At 41.5% G+C, this 19,151-nt stretch overlaps 1 protein-coding gene across 2 annotated transcripts; it reads right to left on the bottom strand.

Annotated features, from left to right (window-relative positions):
- Positions 1 to 681: 681 nt before the first annotated feature.
- On the bottom strand, positions 682 to 18,984 carry atr (ATR serine/threonine kinase). 2 transcript variants are annotated; one of them, XM_040042186.1, is made up of 48 exons: positions 18,776 to 18,984; positions 18,534 to 18,625; positions 16,607 to 16,759; positions 15,575 to 16,482; positions 15,335 to 15,477; positions 15,048 to 15,224; positions 14,677 to 14,843; positions 14,355 to 14,507; positions 14,070 to 14,268; positions 13,700 to 13,956; positions 13,408 to 13,604; positions 13,149 to 13,249; positions 12,717 to 12,888; positions 12,350 to 12,505; positions 12,062 to 12,256; positions 11,855 to 11,950; positions 11,599 to 11,688; positions 11,263 to 11,358; positions 11,024 to 11,158; positions 10,740 to 10,879; positions 10,250 to 10,343; positions 10,011 to 10,136; positions 9,407 to 9,613; positions 9,175 to 9,288; positions 8,950 to 9,065; positions 8,617 to 8,737; positions 8,394 to 8,531; positions 7,887 to 8,055; positions 7,396 to 7,562; positions 7,045 to 7,209; positions 6,598 to 6,689; positions 6,402 to 6,493; positions 6,122 to 6,299; positions 5,856 to 6,041; positions 5,534 to 5,693; positions 5,164 to 5,343; positions 4,843 to 4,985; positions 4,398 to 4,495; positions 4,030 to 4,259; positions 3,289 to 3,423; positions 2,986 to 3,186; positions 2,740 to 2,883; positions 2,244 to 2,394; positions 1,986 to 2,142; positions 1,639 to 1,792; positions 1,349 to 1,500; positions 1,157 to 1,262; positions 682 to 999 (listed from the first exon to the last, which is right to left on the bottom strand). In XM_040042186.1, the coding sequence occupies exons 1-48, from the start codon at positions 18,826 to 18,828 to the stop codon at positions 826 to 828; spliced, it is 7,830 nt and encodes a 2,609-aa protein (XP_039898120.1). In that variant the 5' UTR covers positions 18,829 to 18,984; the 3' UTR covers positions 682 to 825. The 2 variants fall into 2 exon arrangements, with proteins under 2 accessions (XP_039898120.1, XP_039898121.1); XM_040042187.1 differs by having other exon boundaries at positions 14,677 to 14,840.
- Between the last annotated feature and the right edge of the window lie 167 nt (positions 18,985 to 19,151).

The following is a 19,151-nucleotide window of genomic DNA, read 5'->3' as shown; positions in this document are numbered from 1 at the left end:
CTGGTATTTTAATGTATTAGAGTAGAATTTGATATAGGGTTAGAGTCTGTTGACAGTTTATCCTCCTCACAATCCCGAGCGCTTCTTCTGTCGAGCTGGATGTCTTTAATATGAGTTTCCAGAACCGTGGAAAATAACAGCATCGTCGAGCTAAACCGGTCGTCTCTGACAACAGCAACAGATTACAAGTGATAATAAATATTATCACAAATACACTTCCATTTCAGATTATTCCGAATAAAAGTATATTCTCATGCAATTATCTTGGAAAGTGTTTTCCCACTAAAAATATGCAAATACATAAATACAACCAAGTTCATCCTGATCTATCCCAAAGCCAGCTGCAACAACAACCAAGCATTAACAAAAAAGAAGAAAAGTAATAATTACAAATACAGTGATTTTCTGACTACCTGAACTCATCACTGGATAAGAAAAATATTGCTAGCCAAAAACAAACTACTACCTACTTCTTACTCACACCTTCACCCAGTCCACTTTCAGCTTTTTAAGCAGACATTTAATTGTAAGTGGTGCTTTTATGTAAAAAGTTGGGCCAGTTGGCTGTAATCAGGAGTGAAGAAGCAGCAGGAGACAGGGGATTAAAACAATCAGCTGACAAGCCTGTCTAGCTCTGAGAGTTTGAGGGTTAAGAGATTAGAAGATACACACTACAGCACATTTAACCAACAAAATAATTTATTACAAGGGAATGTACAACAGTGCTGCATTTTCAATGTTTTCAAAACGGAAAAAGGCTCAGGAACAAACAGTCAAAAGTGCTTGGATTGCATTATAATCTTCTGAATTGAGTGCTTTTTCTTTCTACAAGTAAGGACCCCAGCCTAAATACATCTGACACAGTAGTTTATCATCCGTGGCTTCTTGTATGAGGTAATGGACGTGCCCCTCAATTGACAGAGGAAGACCCAGCACTTTATTCCTGCTCTTAATCACTCCCTGCAGGCGCTGCTCAATGTCACACACGTGGGTTTTAGCCTAGCAGAGAAATGTAAAGAACAAACATTATTAGGTTTTATTGAACCTGAATGTGCTGTATTTAGCCCAGTTTTCCTCTGGGATTAATAAAGTCTCTCTGGTTTAGATTTGCAAGTAAATATAATTTAAGAGGTAAAAATTCAAGAAACATGCCCACCTTTTCATTAACAATCTCTCCTGTCTCATTGGCCTGAGCTTTTGATAGTCCTTTGGCTTGTTTGCTCCACTCCACCAGTGGGTCATGAAGGAAGGTCTTCAGCACGCTTGCAGGAAAAATTAAAAACAAAAACACATTTTTAAAATTTATGAATGGTTGAATTTGACATTAATACTTTTTATGTGAATGTACCTCATGAGTGGCTCTCTCTGGTCTCTCATTAGTCTTATCGTAACCTCACAGGCTTGCCTAAAGAGACCCTCGATGCCCATGGGCCCCATAGCATGCACCATGTTTCGCGTCAGACGAAAGGGAACAACCTCTGGCACGTCAAATGTCTCCCCCTAGTGGAAAAGGAGAGAAAAGCACAGGCAAACTTAAAAGCAACAACATGCACTGGTGTTAAGGATACATATAATAAATAATAAATATATGAATATTCCTAAATAATATTTTATTGAATCTAAGGCAAAAAATAAAACCTTGTTAAAGAGGCAGTTGAAGTCTACATGAACACATTCTCCAGTGAAGGAATCAAAGAGGATGTTTTCTCCGTGGCGATCTCCCAGACCCAGGATGTAGCCCACCATGGACATCACAGCAGTGGAGCGGCAGTATGCTGAACGACTGCTGTACCTGTAAACACACAAATACTCCAAAGATTTATTCTTGGATTTAAGTTACACTTGAAGCAGATTTTTGAAAAATTCTGAATTGAAATAACTTCTTTCAAATGTGGTCAAGATGTTAAATGAAAATGACTAACATTTCTGGTAAAGCAGTGACTTCCAGGAGTATAATTATAGCAGTGTTGTAGTGAAAGTCATACCATGACGTGGGGTCAGGAAAGGTCCGGAGGAACCATTCATAGAAGACAGGGGGGTGTCGAGCACACAGCACCTCCTTGTGGATGCGCAGTTTTTCCTCAAAGGGAGCTGTCTTGGGAAGAATAAGCTTCCTGAGCTCTTTACCTGATAGGTAGATACCTTAAAAACACAGAAAAGGTGAACAACTTAATTACTTCCCAACATTTACTTAAAAAAAAAAGAAAAGGTTTTTGATTGTAGGTGTTATAAGTAAGGGATACCTCTCTCTTTGTACAGCTTTGTGAGAATGTGCCGCAGCCCGGCAGTGTTGTTAACCCATTCGATGATGCCACACTCCTCATTGAGGGGAATCACAGCATAAGTCCGGATGTGTAGCTCCCTCCGTCTGGACTCAGCATCTTTACGGAGGCACTACACAAACACACAGTACAAACAAGCACATATAAATGCTGTTCTTCTCACATTTTCTCAAGTATTGTCATGTAATTTGCACACATATTGATTGATTTAGTACAGCTCTGCTACATAATGAGCTCCTATACTGCAAAAAAAAAAAAAAAAAAAAAGGTTCAGTTTTTATTCACATTATGAGAAGAGGCTAATATTTCATTTTAACTTTGAGGCCAGAACAACACATAAAATAAGATTGAACCTCCAAAAGTTAGTAAGTTTGTTTATTCTGACCTAACATGCAAGTCGCTCTATGGCCAGAACTCACTATATATCCATTTAGTTTGAATGAAATCTCCCAGATACCTTATTGATGAGACAGTTGAACTCCATGAGTCTGCAGTCCTTCCTCAGGTCATCTTTAGGTTTACACATCATGGTGTAACCCCGACCATCCGAACCCTTCAGGCTTATCTTCTTTGGCTTCTGCAAAGAGGCCAGGATCTCCACCTACACAAACAAGATTATTTTCTGTAACTGTCATCAACTCCTGCTGAATGTTAAACATACCGTGGCGGCCGGTCAGAATAGTTAACACCCTCTTTCTCTTACACTGTCTTCAAAACCATCCAGGTATGCCCAGTGTCCAGGAAAAGCATCATGCTGTGTGTTTTCCCCGCCTGTGGAGGGCAGCGTTGGGATGAGGACAGACTGCAGAGGGATCAGGATCTGACTGAATGTCGGCTCCTCCACCAAACGTTTTAGCTGCTTGAAGTGAATGCTCATACTGAGGGTGGTGCTGTTACCATTCACCTGTAAGACACATATAGAAATATCTCTACTCCTGCCTAAAGATGATTTAAGGATTGAGAAGTCATAGACTATTGAAGTGTATTTGTGCATGGGCGTGTATACCGGTTTATTACAAAGCTCCAAAAGCTTGTCTGTCAGTCTGTTGGCATCTCCAATGAATTTTTCCAGGGACTGTTTAAGACTGACGGCTTTCTTAAGGATCTGATTACAGCGATTCATGCGCATGGGGTAGGATGACTGGAAAGAAAAGCAAAGCAGACATAAATAAATGCTGTATTTTGGATGCAGAAGCAGTTGATTACAAAAACTAACAGAAATTGTAATTTTGATTTGAACTGATCTGCTAAATAACATTTCAAATTAAAAAAAAAAAAAAAACCTACATAAGCAGACTTGCAAATGTTAAACTTTATGGTCAGCCCTCATTTGTTTATATTTTGCTTCCAAAGACCCAGACCTTCTAGTAATTTCTTAAAGTGGTCTTGAGCAATAGTTCCCCAGGCTTTCTGGAGGGATTTCAAAGGGTTTGTTTGGACAGTGGCTACTACATAAGTGGATGACAAAAGAAGAGATGCATTTATTATCTGTTATGGAAGGCAGCCAACATCCGAGGAAAAGCTTTGAATGTCCTCCAAGAAGCCTGGAGAACTATTCCTGAATATTCCTAATCCTACCTAATGAAATGACAAAACAACTTGCCTAAGAGAGTTCAGGCTGTGTCGAAGAATAAAAGTGGTCATATCAAATACTGACTTTCAAGCTCATTAGAATTACAAAGGCTATATTTCCATGTTTATAGAAATCACCATCAACCTTAAATGAGGGGTGGCTCATTTCTCTCACCTTGGACACCGCAGTCATTAGCCACATAGCTTGCTGGGGGTATGTGAGGAACACTTTGGCCACAATGGTCATGAGGACATTGAAGACCTCATCGCTGGAGTGACACACCCTGGAGATCAGCTGGGAAAATGCGGTCAGGAACTGGTACGGCGCCAGCTTAGCACAGTGCTCGCTCACTACTGTGTTGATTTTACTCAGCTCCTGTCGCATCTGTCTGTCTGCTCGCCCAGCTGAGGTGAAGGAATAGGTATAATATCAAGTGTTAATGAAAAGCCAATGAAATGCTAAAAATAAATAGCTAGAAAGCAGTTTGCAAATTAATTAGACTGAAACTAGAAATATCTCCCTGCCCTGTGTGATTTGCCCACCTTTCTCACATTCACACACTTTAGCTCCAAAGTCCAGCCAAAGAGACAGCATGCGAGGCATGGCCTGGTAGATATACTGGTTTCCAAACTGCAGAGCACTAGGAGGGAGAAAGTTGATAAGTGTGTTGTTTGATGAAGAAATTAACAGCTGTGAAGTAGCTAATAGAAGCTCTGATTGTAGTCTACAGCAGGGGTGTGCAACTCCAGTCCCCGAGAGCTACTGTCCTGCAGCTTTTAGATGCATCTTTGTTCCGACACACCTGAATCAATGAATGGCTTGTTATCAGGCCTTTGGTAAACTTGATGGCATGCTGAAGAATTAATCCAACCATTTGATTCAGCTGTGTTGGAGTAGAGATGCATATTAAAGCTGCAGGACCGAGGACTGGAGTTGGAGACTCTGGGTCTACAGGGCTGCAAATCAGCAGAAAGAACAAGAACTTACTTCCCGAAGAATGTGACGATGTAACGGATCAGATTACCCTGTTTCTCCAGCTTGTTATCTGTCACCATTGGCATGACTTTGTCATAGTATTTGGCTAAGTAGAAGTTACCATCCTCCCACTCTGGTAGGAGGTTAGTCACATCCTAAAAACAAAACAAAACAAAAACCACATAAGGTAAAGACAAGTGATGCAGAAATCTGCTTTGGTGCCACATCACTGTGAGGGTGATCTCTGACATTTGCATCATTGCATTTTTCACTTTTTTGTCTTTTTATGAAACATTTTCAGAATCTAGTTTGAAAATGTGTAGATATATCAACCCTGTATGTCTTCATGATGGCATTAGACTCGAAGTTGGCCGTCTCCTCCATGAAGCGCCCCACCAGCAGCATGGCTTTGCCTTTAGTCTGGAGACTGCGAGGATCTGTCAGGGGCTGATCTTCAGGGAAACACTGAGCCACACCCTTCTGCAGGACAATCAGGGCTTGGTGGACATCGCCCTGATGACATTCAGGCAGACAAATTAGGCTATATTAGTTTAATTTGATTATGCACATGTATGAAAATCTAATTTGCAGATAGGAAGACACTAAAGAAAATACGTTTTCTGGTCCTGTACAAATGTGAATAATTTGCATACAGTTTTGCATCATATATTGAATGCTGGTTTTATTTGTAGCCTGGTTATACCTTAGACCAAAGCCACTTTGCCTTCTCTGTGACCAGTTCAGCAAGATTTGTATTTTCTGCATTGAGAAGGGCGTTAAAGGCGGTCTGATGGTGTCCTGCTTTCCTGGCAACCCGGGCACTTTGTAACCAGCACTCCCCAACAAGCTCCTGACATACAGGTCTGCAGAGTGAGATGATACATGCAGATGTGAGTTCAGAAAGATTTGAAAATATAGAGATCCTGTTGTATTAAGAAGAAATTTTAAACCGATTTCTCTAATGTGTGTGTTTCAGAAAAACAGCATGTTAAAATCTGTGCAACTAAAAAGTGATGTTTCCTTACTGCGTTCCCAGACTGAGCAGGGCACGGCGGAGAGCCAGGACTGGCTCCTTGGCCCTGAAAGAGTTTTGCGTCATCTCCAGCCGATCTGACCAATGAGGAGGCAGTTGGCTGAGGTTGGACCCAGATCCCTGTCTCTGTTTCAGCAGCTCAGTGAAGGTGTGCTCCAACTCACTGAGCATGTGGAGTCTAAACACACGTAAAAGCTTTTTTAGAAAGTTATTAAAACACAACACACTTGACTCCAAACTGAGCTGACACCCACAGACCTGACAATATACTCGTATCCTCTCTGGTAGGTTCCACACTCATAACTGGCAGCAGACAGAGGGACGACCTGTTCTTTCCTCACCAGCTTCAGCTTCTCATAGAAATTTTCAGCATCCTGCTTCTTAGCTGAGAGCAGCAACTGGCCGAGCCGCACACCCCATGTGCTGGACTGCTGGTCTGGAGACACAGAATAGAAAACTATGCTTTAAGCAGATCCATGCAGCATGGAGTCACCAGTGATTTCAGATGTTGCAAATACATGCTGTGTTTCTGCACTACCTGAACTCAAATAATCTTCCAGCAGGTCCCATTTTCCAAGCTTCCAGGCTGCCTCTACTCTGTAGGTGTTGAGTTCTGACTTCCACTGGTGCCTAAATGGACATACAATGCTACATTAGGCAAACCTATATTAACCTAAATTTTAAAAATTACATTTAATAAGAAATAGATGTACACTGATATGTATTTTTCTTACTTGTTGGCCAGTACTCCATTGACTTGCGTGATGACTGTGGACAGCTGTCCCAGGCCGAGCATGGAGGTCATCACTCCATGATAGTGAGCGATCTTTATACAAAGCGATAATTGAAATGATCAAGAAAGAAAAAACATTAAGTTAATTATCTTTTATGTCGATATCATAAATAACATATTGTAAGAAAACATATAAAACTGGTATAGTATATGTACACTTACCGGTTTATTAAGCATGTCAGTTCTTTTAAATGCAAATAACTAATCAGTCAATCATATGGGAGCAGCTCAATGCATTTAGACAGGTACACAAGATCAATTTCAACCCAACCAAGTATCAGAATCAAGGAGAAAGGTGATTAAAGTGGCTTTGAACACACCACTGAAATACTCAGTATACAGTAATACACTGGGTGTACATGTTTATGGACTGCATGTGTTTGGGTACCTGGTCTGACTCCAGCTGTATGGCTCTGTCATAGCACGCGGTGGCGTCACGGAGCAGCCCGATGCTTTCATGCTCAAGTATCTGTTCCTGGAGTGATGGCTCCTCCCTCCTCAGAGCGTTGACACCTCTCACTCCATCCGGCTCGTGCATTGCAGCGTACAGCGTCTGTGGCAAGCAATCACGTACATCACAGAGCTTAAAGTTCACCACAGAGATTAATTGGATGAGTGGTTAAAAGACAAGTGCACTTGTACTATTGGACTCGTTGCTGTCAAGATAACTTTTATAATGCAGTCAAAAGTCCTGAGTCAATCTTTTATTTAATGGTTAATAACCAAATTGTTTTCTGACCTGCAGGAATGAGAGATGGTCTTGTATGTTCTCTTTATTTTCCAGGATGTAAGCTTCAAAGTGCATGAGGGCACGAGTGTACGCTTTGGATCGTAGAGAGGCCTTGGCCAGGACATCCTGCGGGATATCTTTCAGGAAAGCCACCACGCGCTGATAATCCCCACTCTCTGCAATATCATGTTATAATTCTTTACTTTATTAAAGCAACAAGGTGAGTGAACAATGAGGAGAACTGAATTTTATTTAGTTATTTTCTTATACAGTTCAATGCAAATAATGCATAAAAGCCTCAATATTATCATGTAAATAATAGCAATATAAATTGCTATAGAGTTGACTGAGTAAATGCATCTTTTTCAACAGTGACTGAAGCTATGCATCTTTTCATTAGTCCCTAGATTATTGTAGGGTCTACCTTACAATATAAAGTGCCTTGAAGCGACTGTTGTTATAGATAAATAAAACTGAATTGAACTGAACTGAATTCTTACCATGTTTGGGTTTGGAGTAGAGGATGTGGCGACTCCACTGTGTAAGGTGTGAAAGCATGCTGAACACAGTCTGAGTGCTCAGCTGTGACAGGCTGGAGGCCGTCTTCTGGGCAAGCCCCTCGGCTTGTCCATCTCCCTCTGTCAGCACAGCCAGCATTTCCTCTGTAACCTTTGAATGGAACAAGAATGGAACAACAAGGAATGAGAATTAGAACAAGATTAGAACTGAAGACATCAGAGGGACAGCTCAGGTTGAACGGTTTGAAGGCAAAGTTAGACAAGCAAGGCTGAGGTGGTTTTGGACATATGCAGAGGAGGGATAGTGGATATACTGGACAAAGGATGCTGAATATGAAGCTGCCAGGCAGGAGGAAAGAAGTAAATTAGAGGATTCATGGATGCAGTGAATGAGGCCATGCAGAGGGGCTGGTGTGACAGAGGAGGATGGTAGGGATCAGGTGAGATGGAGGCTACTGATCTACTGTGGTGGTTCAGATGTGTCCTCACCTCTTGTTGCTCTGCAGGAGTGCAGCCCAGCAGCATGTAGAGCAGAATATGAGGCAGCAGGTAGATTGTGACCTTGTAGTCGTGTTTGATGATGAAACTACAGCATCTGAACACTTTGCTGGCCAACTCGTGTCTCACCTGGAGAGCAAAGAAACTTCCCTTAACTTCTGGATTGGAAAACAAGATAAAGCTGGGGAAAAACTTCAAAAAGAGATGGGTTAACCTTGCTGATGAGGTATCCAGCCCAGGTGGCTGACCAGTCAGAGAATTTGCTGCCTCTGTTGCTGAGGTACACAGGTTTCTTCAGCTTAGACCAGTTCACCTCCTTCTGACTGCTCTTATATCTGCAGGTAAGAGTAGAAAATAATAGATTTACAAAAAGAGAAGTTAAAAAAATGGACTTAGTGAGTACTAAAAGATTGCAGGCAAGAAGATAAAATGTTGGAGAAGGGAGGAGAGAAGAGGAAAAATAACTGTCGTCTGAGGGATTTTTAAGTCCTGAATTCTGAGACCATTACAAACGAGACTATGTGTGTACGAAGGTGTAAACTTAGACCTGCTGTTGAGGTGAGGCTCCAGTATTTCTTGAATTTGCTCGGGGAATCTTCTCCACAGACGTCGGCCCGCTGAGTCAGTTCGACCTTCGCGACACTCAAATATGGAAAGCAGTTCCTACAGTGGATATAAAATCACCAATACAAACAAACATTTCAACATAACCCCGCAAAAATAAATAAATACAATAGAGGAACAAACACAAATAATTAAAGCTGTTGCGTACCTGAATTGCATAAGCAGCGGAGTCCTGGGCTCTCACATCATCAGCGTACGCCAGAAATGTTCTGGTCAGTTCAGTCAGCAAATCATAGGCAAAGTTAGGATCATCCACTCCGCTCTGCCACAGAGAAAAAACATGCAGTTCAGTTATCTTTGCTTCACACACAGTAACACACACACACACACACACACACATATAATTATCATTACATTTGCAATCTATGTTAGTTATTTACCACAAAGATGTTGCGGTTGCCGTGGGTGTGTGTTTGCGACAGATCCAAGCGTCCCGGATCCACGGCGCCCAGCTCCCCCAGACACTCCCCACAGAGGAGCCTGGCCTCTGGGGATGAATCCTGGCAGCCTTTCAGCAGCACTGATACCAGGTTGGAGATGACCGGCTCCACTGCTTCACTTGCACAAACCTGCCGCAGCAGCCACTCCTGCACTCCAGAAAACAGAGGAACATATTTATAGATGTGTTAAGTTAAAGTAAATTTGTGGGTAACGGTGAGGATTTAACATGGGCTATGCTAGAAGTGTATTAAGAACTGAACTAAGAATTAGAATTAAGAACTGAAACACCAATTTAGGTGCTAAGATGTATTATAGTATGTTAATTTATGGACACATCCATTGTACATCATTCTTAATGCTAATGACCCAACTTTCAGGCTTACAGCTTTTACAACAACAAATCGTTTGAAAAAGATAACACAGCCGGTGATTTTGGAATGATGCAGTCTAATGGTTTCATTATATATATTTTTCATTCTTTTCTGAGTTCTCTTTGCAAACATGGAGCTGTTACTTCACTGTAGCACTTCATTGAGTGTGTACCTGGTTGCTGTGCATCATGTCCCTGAGGCTGGTCAGCGCGTGGATCCTCACGTCCACGTTCTCGTGCTGGACGGCTCTCATGGAGAGCTGCAGTGCGGCAGCCAAGTCACTGCTGCTGGCCGCCAGCTGGAAGAAGAAAAGATAAAATACAACACAACAATGTGTTGTACGTATGATCACTGTCAACTAGCCTTTTGTTTTACATTCATTTTACTTTCTGTTGTGCCCTTCATACAGACCTTTTTATAATCCTGCATTACTGTGTGGATGTCTTTTAGCTCTGGATGGTCTGGTAGAAAGTAAATCTCATGGAGGTAGTCACTGACTTCTTCCCTGTAATTAAATGACAGAAGTGAGGCATCTAAAAGCGCACATACACCCACACCTATGTACATATACAAACACACTCTTTCAAATACCTACATACGCATACATACATACTCATCCATGTGTACCCTTTTACACATTGTTGTGTATGTCTACACAAGTGTCCATTCAGCACAAAAAGGAAATAAGACCAGTTGTGCACAAGAAAAATCAGGTTGATTGAAAAGAGGATGAGATGGGAATGAATAAGATCCTTTTCCCACATTATTCACAATCCTTTTGCATACTCTAAAACCATTTTGACCAGTTTAACTAATGAGGGAAGTTAAAACTGTAACCGAAAGATGTGTCTTTGTGTTTGCACGCTGATCAAATGTGCACATTTGTGCTTATGTTTGCTACCTGTTGTCCAGGATGAGGAAGCGGATGATGGCGGCAGTTTCTTTGGGCTGCAGTGGAATCAAGGGGAGCAAAGCAACAATAACGTGACTCAGTAGGGGGCCCAGGTGTGCAGGCTCCACACTCCTCACAAAACAATCCCACTGTCCTACCCAGAGGAAAAGGGAGTGTATAAAAAAAAAAAAAAAAAAAAAAACGAATTAGAAACAGATGTCTGAGCAAATGCCAACGAATAATAAAGATAAATGCATCACAATATGTGACTTTATGTGCAAGTATACAAGTACTGACTGGCAGCAGAGGAGAGGGAAGTCTTCTCTGTATCGCAGGCCGGTGCGTAATGTCGTCATCATCTTCACTCTGACAGAGCTGATGTGTTTGGAGCCCATCAGTCGCATCAGAGCCATCACACTTGTCAAAACCTGCACGTAGAACAGGCAGACATGTTCACTTTGAGCCAAGGAGATCTTTATTGGACAATTAACCAATCAGATTTTAAATTCTGGTATTTTAGAGGATCAATTACCAGTTTCTTGCGGTCTTTTTCTCCTGCACTGGAGCTAAGCAGCTGCATGTTGAAAAAGGCAAGAATCCCCAGCAGCTTTGGCTGTAAGTAGTCAGCCTAAAGATAAAAACAAGACATTCATTAATGGATAATTAGCAGATGATTAGTTGCTTATTATCTCTTTAATTTTTTTTTTTTTTGCATAGAAAAATTACATTTTTGTTTTAAATTAATTACATAAAACATATCTCACAGATTCTGAAGCCTAAATTGTTTCATAAAGTATTTTTGTCTAGTCAAATGTCAAAAAGACAAGAAACTAAAACACTGATATGAAATGCAGAGGATGTCAAGTACCATAAGTTCTGAGGTGGTGATGTCTCGGGGTCCCTGGTACGGATCATCACTGGATGCAAAGGAGGCCAGGATTGCCAAGCCATTGAATACCTGCAAAGAAATAAACACTTACGAGAACAGAAACTAGAGTCTGTGTTTTAGATCATTTGTGAGTTTTATTCAAGAGGAGGCCTTGTGCAGAATAATTTCCTCAAAGCCACATATTTTGAAATAGATTTAATGTTTAGAAAATCTGTTTCCACATATGTGTGTCAACCTGTTGGTAGTGCTCTCCAAGACGCAGCAGCAGCTCATTATGAAGACCCTGGAAGTCTTGGCGTAGCAGAGATCCCAGTTCAATTTCTGTCTCACTCTGAAAGAACATGAAGGAGAAGAAAAATAAACTTGTTTTTAAGATGACCTCTTCAGGTACATGACTCTAAATCATGTTTCAGCTGTAAAATGCAAGTAAAGTTGTTCATACTTGTAGGTAGTGAAAGGCCCTCTCCAGCTCCTCCTTTGTGCAAGAACAGACCAGATGGCTGAAGATGTACTTAAAGTTGTTGATCAGGATCTCTCTCCTGTTTGCCTTCAACTCAATGGCCAAAGTTCGAATGAGAGCAGAGCCTGTAGAGCTTGCTTTTGCTGCTAGGTAAGGCAGCAACACCTGGAGGGTCCGCTGCATAAACAAACATGCAAGAAAGCACCAATGTACATCACATAAAGAGTGCTTACTATCTGTGTGTGGATGCGTGTGCATGACTGTACATACAGTGAGGAAGCGGTGGAGGTCTGGAAAGTCAAAAGCATGCGCGATCTGAGCAAGAATATCCAGAGCCAGCTCCCTCTGATTGGCTGACTCGGTTCCTTGATCTGGTGTGCTCCGCAGGGCTGACGCATGGCGCGAATGTAGTGACTCCACCAGGAACTAAAGGCAAAGAAGATATAGTAATGGACTGTAGATTTTCCACAAAAAACAGTATCTAAAACAGACCAAATGAAAACTAAACCAATGCAACTTTCAAACATTAAATCCACATATACACTATGAATAACAGTATTATAGAGCAAGTCATCTAACTCATAATAAGCAGGTGAATAGGATGGGTTTGGTCCAATTTAAACAAAAGACTAGACACCTGGCAGATAGGGTTCTTGTACTGACTGAAGAGTGTCTGCAGTTTCAAGCCTTTAGTGGTGGCCAGGGCTCGAATTTGAGTGTAAGCAGCTACAGACACCTGGGACGACTTGGACAGGAGACAGTGGAGCAGACGCAGCAGAGAGAACGACACCAAACTACCCTGAGAGGCTCTGACAGAAAAGAAAAAGGGAATGAAGAAATTTCCTTCATTAAGTAGTCTTTTTAATTGTATTAACAAAAGGAATCATCTGTTTTCTACCCTCTAAGTGGATATTAAAATAATACAAACTAATAACAACTAGCAACACAACATTTTATTTCTGTATATAAGGTCAATAATTTTATCTCCCATCTTATAACATATTATTCATTAAAAACAATTACTATAACTCATCCAGCTTGTGGAATAAAAAAAAAGCTATCTATATACCTGCCGATCTCTCCAGTGGTGAGGATCAGAGTGTTACGCAGGTCATCATCCCTGTTAAGTTTAGCAGTGCTGAATGCCTCTTTAAGACGTGCAACCAGGAGCTGTGATGGTGACACACACCACATCAAAAAACAACAAGTAAACATGCAACATTAAACTATATTGATTGAGGGGAATATGGTGAAATTTTACCCTGACAAAAATATAATTAGGTTATAATAATAAAAATATAAGAAAAACTGGAGTCAGAATTGCTCACCTCATTCAAAGAGCCCTGCTCAGAGTTTCTAGTGGTCTCTGCTAGCAGGAAACGCACTGATTGGCTGAAGCGTGTTCTAACCACAGGATCGGAATCCTCCATTAGACCAATCAGGGCACAGAGTACGGCTCGGGAATCGCTGTCTGCACCAGTGAGATTCACATGCTGGCACAGGTGGGGAAGAGCTTCTAGGAAAGCTGGCAGTTAAATGTATAAAATGTTTAAGAAAACAGCAGCTGTGAATTGATTTCAATGCATCAGCTGTTGTGAAAAACTTATGGTAAAAAGGTACCTTGTTTCACGGTGCTTGGAGCTTGTGGTCTGAGCAATGGTAGGAAGGGTCTAACAACAGATGCCTTGAGGGATGGCACTGCTTTCCCAGCATGATCTGTTTCAAGACTACAAGAGAGGCAAAGGATTTTGGGAAGACAAGTGGAGTCTGTGTGGATGTCACTAAGGCTGGAGAGCTCTGATTGGAGGCAGCTCAGCTGACCAATGATCCTGGCAAGTTCCTTCTTCACCTGCTCCGAACTGTCCTCCAGCTTGGAACTACAATTATCAAACATACGCCATGAAATATAACAAAGTAACTCATGATATCAATGAAAGAAAGACAGAAAATATCAGTGGTCAAGTACTAAGTAATGTATGAGTTTCCATACAGCAAAGTAGTGCCAATGAGGTTGTAGTGAATGTTTCCCAGATGGTGGAGAAGAAGAGGGAAAGCCTTGACTGCTGCTACTCTCACCACCTCCTCCTGACTCTGCAGCGCCTTTGAAAACACACACACGCGCCACGTCTCGCACACACCGCCATGTAAAAAGGCCAGCAGCGACACGCAGTCGGCCTGGACCTCAGGTGCTGGAAAGAAAGACGTCTTTAAATGACTTTTAAAGCAGTCATTTAGGTTTTCATTAAAAGAAAAAGAAGCACACAGGAACACTCACAGTAGCAGAAACTGAGTCTCTGCGCCAAGGCTAGCAGCCAGGAAGGGAAGCCTGAAGTCTTATAGGCTGAGACAGACTTGTTCTCACACACCCAAGGAAGAGACAACAGAGCACACACATGTTGTTGGAGCCTGTCATCATTCTGGCTGCTCACTAAAAAAAAAAAGAAAAAGAAGAAGATTATGATTATAATAAAGGATGTGTAACTGGCTTGATTTCTATCTTCAAATTAAACACAAACAAATATGGAAAATACATCAACTTTTATTTTGACAACAAACTAAACCAAAAACATCTGGTATTTTTGTATTTAGATCCTTACTTGTCAGGTAAAGTATAGAGTCGAGGACCCTGACAGTGATCTGGACAGCAGACTGAAAGTAGCTCCGATTTGACACAGGCTGAGATCCTCCTTCTAACACTGACTGACAGCTCTTCAGGGCCCTGCTCAGCGTCTCAGTGGGAACCCAAAGGAGAGGTGACAAGCTGCTATAACAAAGAGATGTTGAAGTGAATAATATGCTATTAATCACTGTGAACGACATATGTCAAACTGGAGCCAGGAAAGTAAGCAATCTCTAATATTAAACACTATTAAAATAAAAAACTAGAGAAAAAGGTTTTCTGAGAGGCAGAAAAAAGGTAAAAAGGAGAGGGCTTGTGTAAGAGCACGGGCATATGTTTGGGAATTACCTAACGGGTGAGGAGCAGAGGGCTGCCTGATGGAGAATGAGGGCCAGTCCCTGCAGAGCAGACAGACTCTGGGTGGTCTCAGGCTTAGCAGAACTGGAGTCCAAAAGCATCAGCAGCTCCTCCAGCCGACTGTTTAACGCAACCCAAACCTTACTGCGAACACGCATGTCCACTTTGCTTAAGATAGAGACACAGACATTACTTCAATACGACATATGAGACATTCAAAAAAAAATTGTTTGAGATTTTCATGGTTATTGCCAAGTAGTAAATGTTGATGCACTCACCTTGAGGATGTTTTAGGAGTTTTACCGACTGAACTGGTGGCAGATTTGCAAGACTTCTTGGCAGGTGTTGCTCCATCTTTACACTCCTGCAGCACTAAAGCTGTCTCAGCCTTCAGGGCAGCTCGGAGAAACCCTTCTGCACACTGCGAACAACAAGCATAGCACATATTGTAAAGAGGGAAACACTGTATGGATATCAAAAGGATAATTTAAAAGGAAACACAAAGAACAGAGTTGTACTTCAGCTTGATTTGCTGTCCCCACGGTGCATGCTAGTGTCCCGCAGACTTCGGTGACCCGCTGCCTCCTAAGCAACGCGGCGCTCTCATAAACTGGTGCTACAGATAGCGAGAAGCTAAACAGCAGGCAAAGTGACTCGGTCACTTCTACACCTAACTTGACGCCAGCTCCAGCAAGAGTGCAAACACACTCGAACATCTGTGAGAGGTGGATGGGCTCAAAGTGTGAGTGAGAAACATACGATTGCTGAAACACACAGCGGGTCAGGCTTAACAGCTCTCCTTCGTAAGCTTGCTTCTCATTTATGTTTGCTGTGGCAGAGTAGGAATGTGTTTCCAGCAACTGGAAGTAGGCTGCAAAGAATTCGTGGCCCTGCATCTCAGGAAATCCTCTGAGCTCCACCAGTGTTCTCAGCATCACCATGGAGGCTTTCCTCAGCCTGATGTTCCCGTTGGACAGGATGAAGCATGCAGCTTCCCAGGCTACACTCAGGTCACGACGGGAGATGACTCCCCTCAGAGACTCAGTTATGATGTTGATCGTTACAGCAGTCAGCGACTCCAAGGCAGCAGGTGAGGAGAGCACAAGGGCAGAGGGGGTGAGGTATGAGGAGGCACAGAGGGGGGATAAACTGAAGCACTTGAGGTTTATAGGCCACTGGTTCTTTGTGTGAATGTCCAAAACATGTCCCTGTCCTGCAAGTGTGCAAATATGTGCATACAGGTTATGGCTGAGTTCCTGGGACAGAAATATGAGTTCCTGAATAAGGCAATTAAAGATAAATGGTGCCCGGACTTTCAGAGTGTGAAATAAAGAGCACAACACAGCAGAGACCCGTCCATGGATGATATCACAGCCTGGAGCTGCTGCCACTCGAAGGAAACGCACCGCCACCCACTTACTGAAGTCTAAAATCAAGACAAGGAATGAGAAGATATTAAAGGACTAAACTAAAAAGGCAAAACATGTTCAGCTTTATTTTCTCTAATTTCTGAAATCACTTATGGCAGCATTTTGAGAAGAATTTCCTACCAGTGCAGCTCTGTGTTGTTTCTGGGTATTCAGCAGGCTGACAGGCAGGGTTGGCAAACATCAGAGATGAAGATTTAACTATGTGCTGCACAAAGTCCAGCAGCATCACACAGGCTGGCTCTGAGGTGGACTTCTTACTTAGCCCTAAAGCAACTGGAAGAAAAGACAACTGCTTTGTTAAAAGAGCTGGTACACATACAGAGGATAAGTCAAATATTCTTGCAATATTAACTTGAAAAGTCACTAAATGATAAAAAGCTTAAAGAAACACACTGATTTAAACTCCAAGTACAATATTTATTCAAAAGAATCTGAGAAGCCGAGCCATCATAAATTTATACAACAGCAGCAAGAACACAGAAGCAGACACAGGTTTATATTAGTTGTACTTTTCCTATCTCTAGTCACACCCGATGTGCCCTCTTTGGGTTTCTGTTTGCCGAACAAACACCTGCCAGCAATGTGAATTGCTGTTATATCACCTTCATATTCCAGGGGAAGTTACAGGTGCAGGTGTAGAGTAAGGGGCAAGATTCATGCAAGTGGGGGGAAGACAAAAAACTAATATGGTTTATCATAAACTCTGCGTACTAGATGTAACAAAGGTAAAGATAAAGGAATTAAGGGAATGATGGAATAATGTCTGATGTGCACACATGAGCTTGTTAGTGTTTATACCTGCTTACTTTTTTGTGACATTTTCATATTTCATATCATCAAAAACATTTTAATATTAGACAAAGATAACTCGAGTAAATTCAAAGTGTAGTTTTTAAATTTGGATTTCATTTAATAAGAGAAAGAAAAACTACCCAAACCTACCTTGCGCTCACTGAAACAGTAATTCCTCCCTTTTTAAATGATGAATTAATTGTGATTTACCACATTGGTTGAAAGCCCAGTTTATTTTCACAAGTAACACCCAGACCTTATTACTGCCATGATGGCTTCTTGAACAAGAAACGCCTTAAACAGAACCTATCTGAGGTGAAGTAGGTTAAAAGAACTCAAAAAGCAACACATCATGTCAAGATCTAAAGAATCTGCTGAGAAACAAAGTCATTGACATTTATCGGTCTTGAAAGGGTTACAAAACCATTTCTAAGGCTTTGAGACTCCAGTGATCCACAGCGAGAACCATGAGCCACAAATGGAGAACGCTTTTAACAGTGGAAAACCTTCCCAGGAGTGGACAGCCAACCAAAATTGCTCAGAGAGTGTATCAACAACTCATCCAGTAAGTTACAAAAGAACCACGAATAATGATCAGTGATCCCACACCCACCAGGAAGTCTTAAGTGCATAAACCCCCCCCATAAAAATCAAAATGAAAGTTCTGCAGTGGCCTAGTCAAAGTACAGGCTTAAATCTAATTTAAATGCTTTGGCATGACCTTAAACAGACCGCTCATGCTTGAAAAACTTCCATTATGGCTGATGTTATGTGAAAGACTTGTTGCAACTTATCACCAACACTTGATTGCAGTTCTTCCTTTTAAGGTTGGCACAACCAGTTATTAGGTTTAGGGGGCAGTTACTTTTTCACACAGGTTTAGATAGGGTTTTTTTTCCTATTTTTATCATCATCATCATCAATCTTTATTTATTTATTTTTAACAGGATTTTTTCAGGAATTTATAATTTGCATGTTACATTTACTTAGGCCATCTCTGTCTATTTTTAAAATTTGTCTAATGATCTGAAACATGCACGTTTGACAAATATACAAAAAAAGGGAAAAGAAATCAGCGAAGTATATTAACAAGAGGGAATAGTAGTCATGGTAAGCAACAACTTCAGGGAATGTTTCAGCAGATAAGTCTGACAGTGTGCACCAAAAAGCTGTTTGTTTGTTTTTTTATTGATGTCCTTTCAGAGGCTTTTATTATGGTGACCACCCCTAGTATGTGTCGATATTCCCGGCTTACCGACATCCACATCTGTCAGTATCCTGTCGATGAACTGGCAGAGAATCTGTCGAGGTTTCTGTACCACCTGGCCGTACTCTGCAGCGCTCGCACTGCAAATATCAGCACGATGTTATTCACAGAGACATGACGAAGCAAAGGTTTTTATCGACTTCAATAAGTAAAGACGAGGACTCACTTTAGCCCAAATAAGTGGTACTGTTAACTACTTAGCTCTTAGCCAACTTTAGCCGTGTACTCACCTAGCTAGCTCCTGAAGAGCCGGTATCATCGCAGACATTTCCAGACCTTCCATTTTTAAACTTTTTGTGTCGCTGTTCGATAAAACTCTTTAATACATTAATATATGGCTCTGTCTAATCATTTTAACCAGTACACATCTCCACGTCTCCTTCTGCCTGTCAAGTCTTTCCAAAACTTTCGCTCCAAAATGACGTTTCTGTTTTGATACGGAAGCCAGCGAGGGTCTATAAGCTCAAACAAAACGCAAACTAGTAAATGCTCCCTCTGGTCGTTAAAGTAACGTTAAAGTATGTGTTTTACGGCAGGAAAATGTTTTTAAAAATTGTTTAAAAAAATGTTAATAGTAAAGGTACCACAGGCCCATAGTAAAGGTCT

This window comes from Simochromis diagramma, unplaced genomic scaffold, assembly GCF_900408965.1.
Source record: "Simochromis diagramma unplaced genomic scaffold, fSimDia1.1 OVJJ01000304.1, whole genome shotgun sequence".
NCBI classification, from domain to species: Eukaryota; Metazoa; Chordata; class Actinopteri; order Cichliformes; family Cichlidae; genus Simochromis; species Simochromis diagramma.
Note: the sequence above shows the minus strand (reverse complement) of the source record. Positions and strands in the feature narration are given on the sequence as shown.

Excerpts from the sequence above, each read along its gene's own strand:
- atr (XM_040042186.1), bottom strand. The coding sequence starts at position 18,828 with ATGGAAGGTCTGGAAATGTCTGCGATGATACCGGCTCTTCAGGAGCTA. Across the intron at positions 8,056-8,393 it reads CTCCTGCAGAGCAACAAGAG|GTTACAGAGGAAATGCTGGC; the intron begins GTGAGGACACAT and ends TTCCATTCAAAG. Across the intron at positions 1,000-1,156 it reads GAGAGATTGTTAATGAAAAG|GCTAAAACCCACGTGTGTGA; the intron begins GTGGGCATGTTT and ends TTTCTCTGCTAG.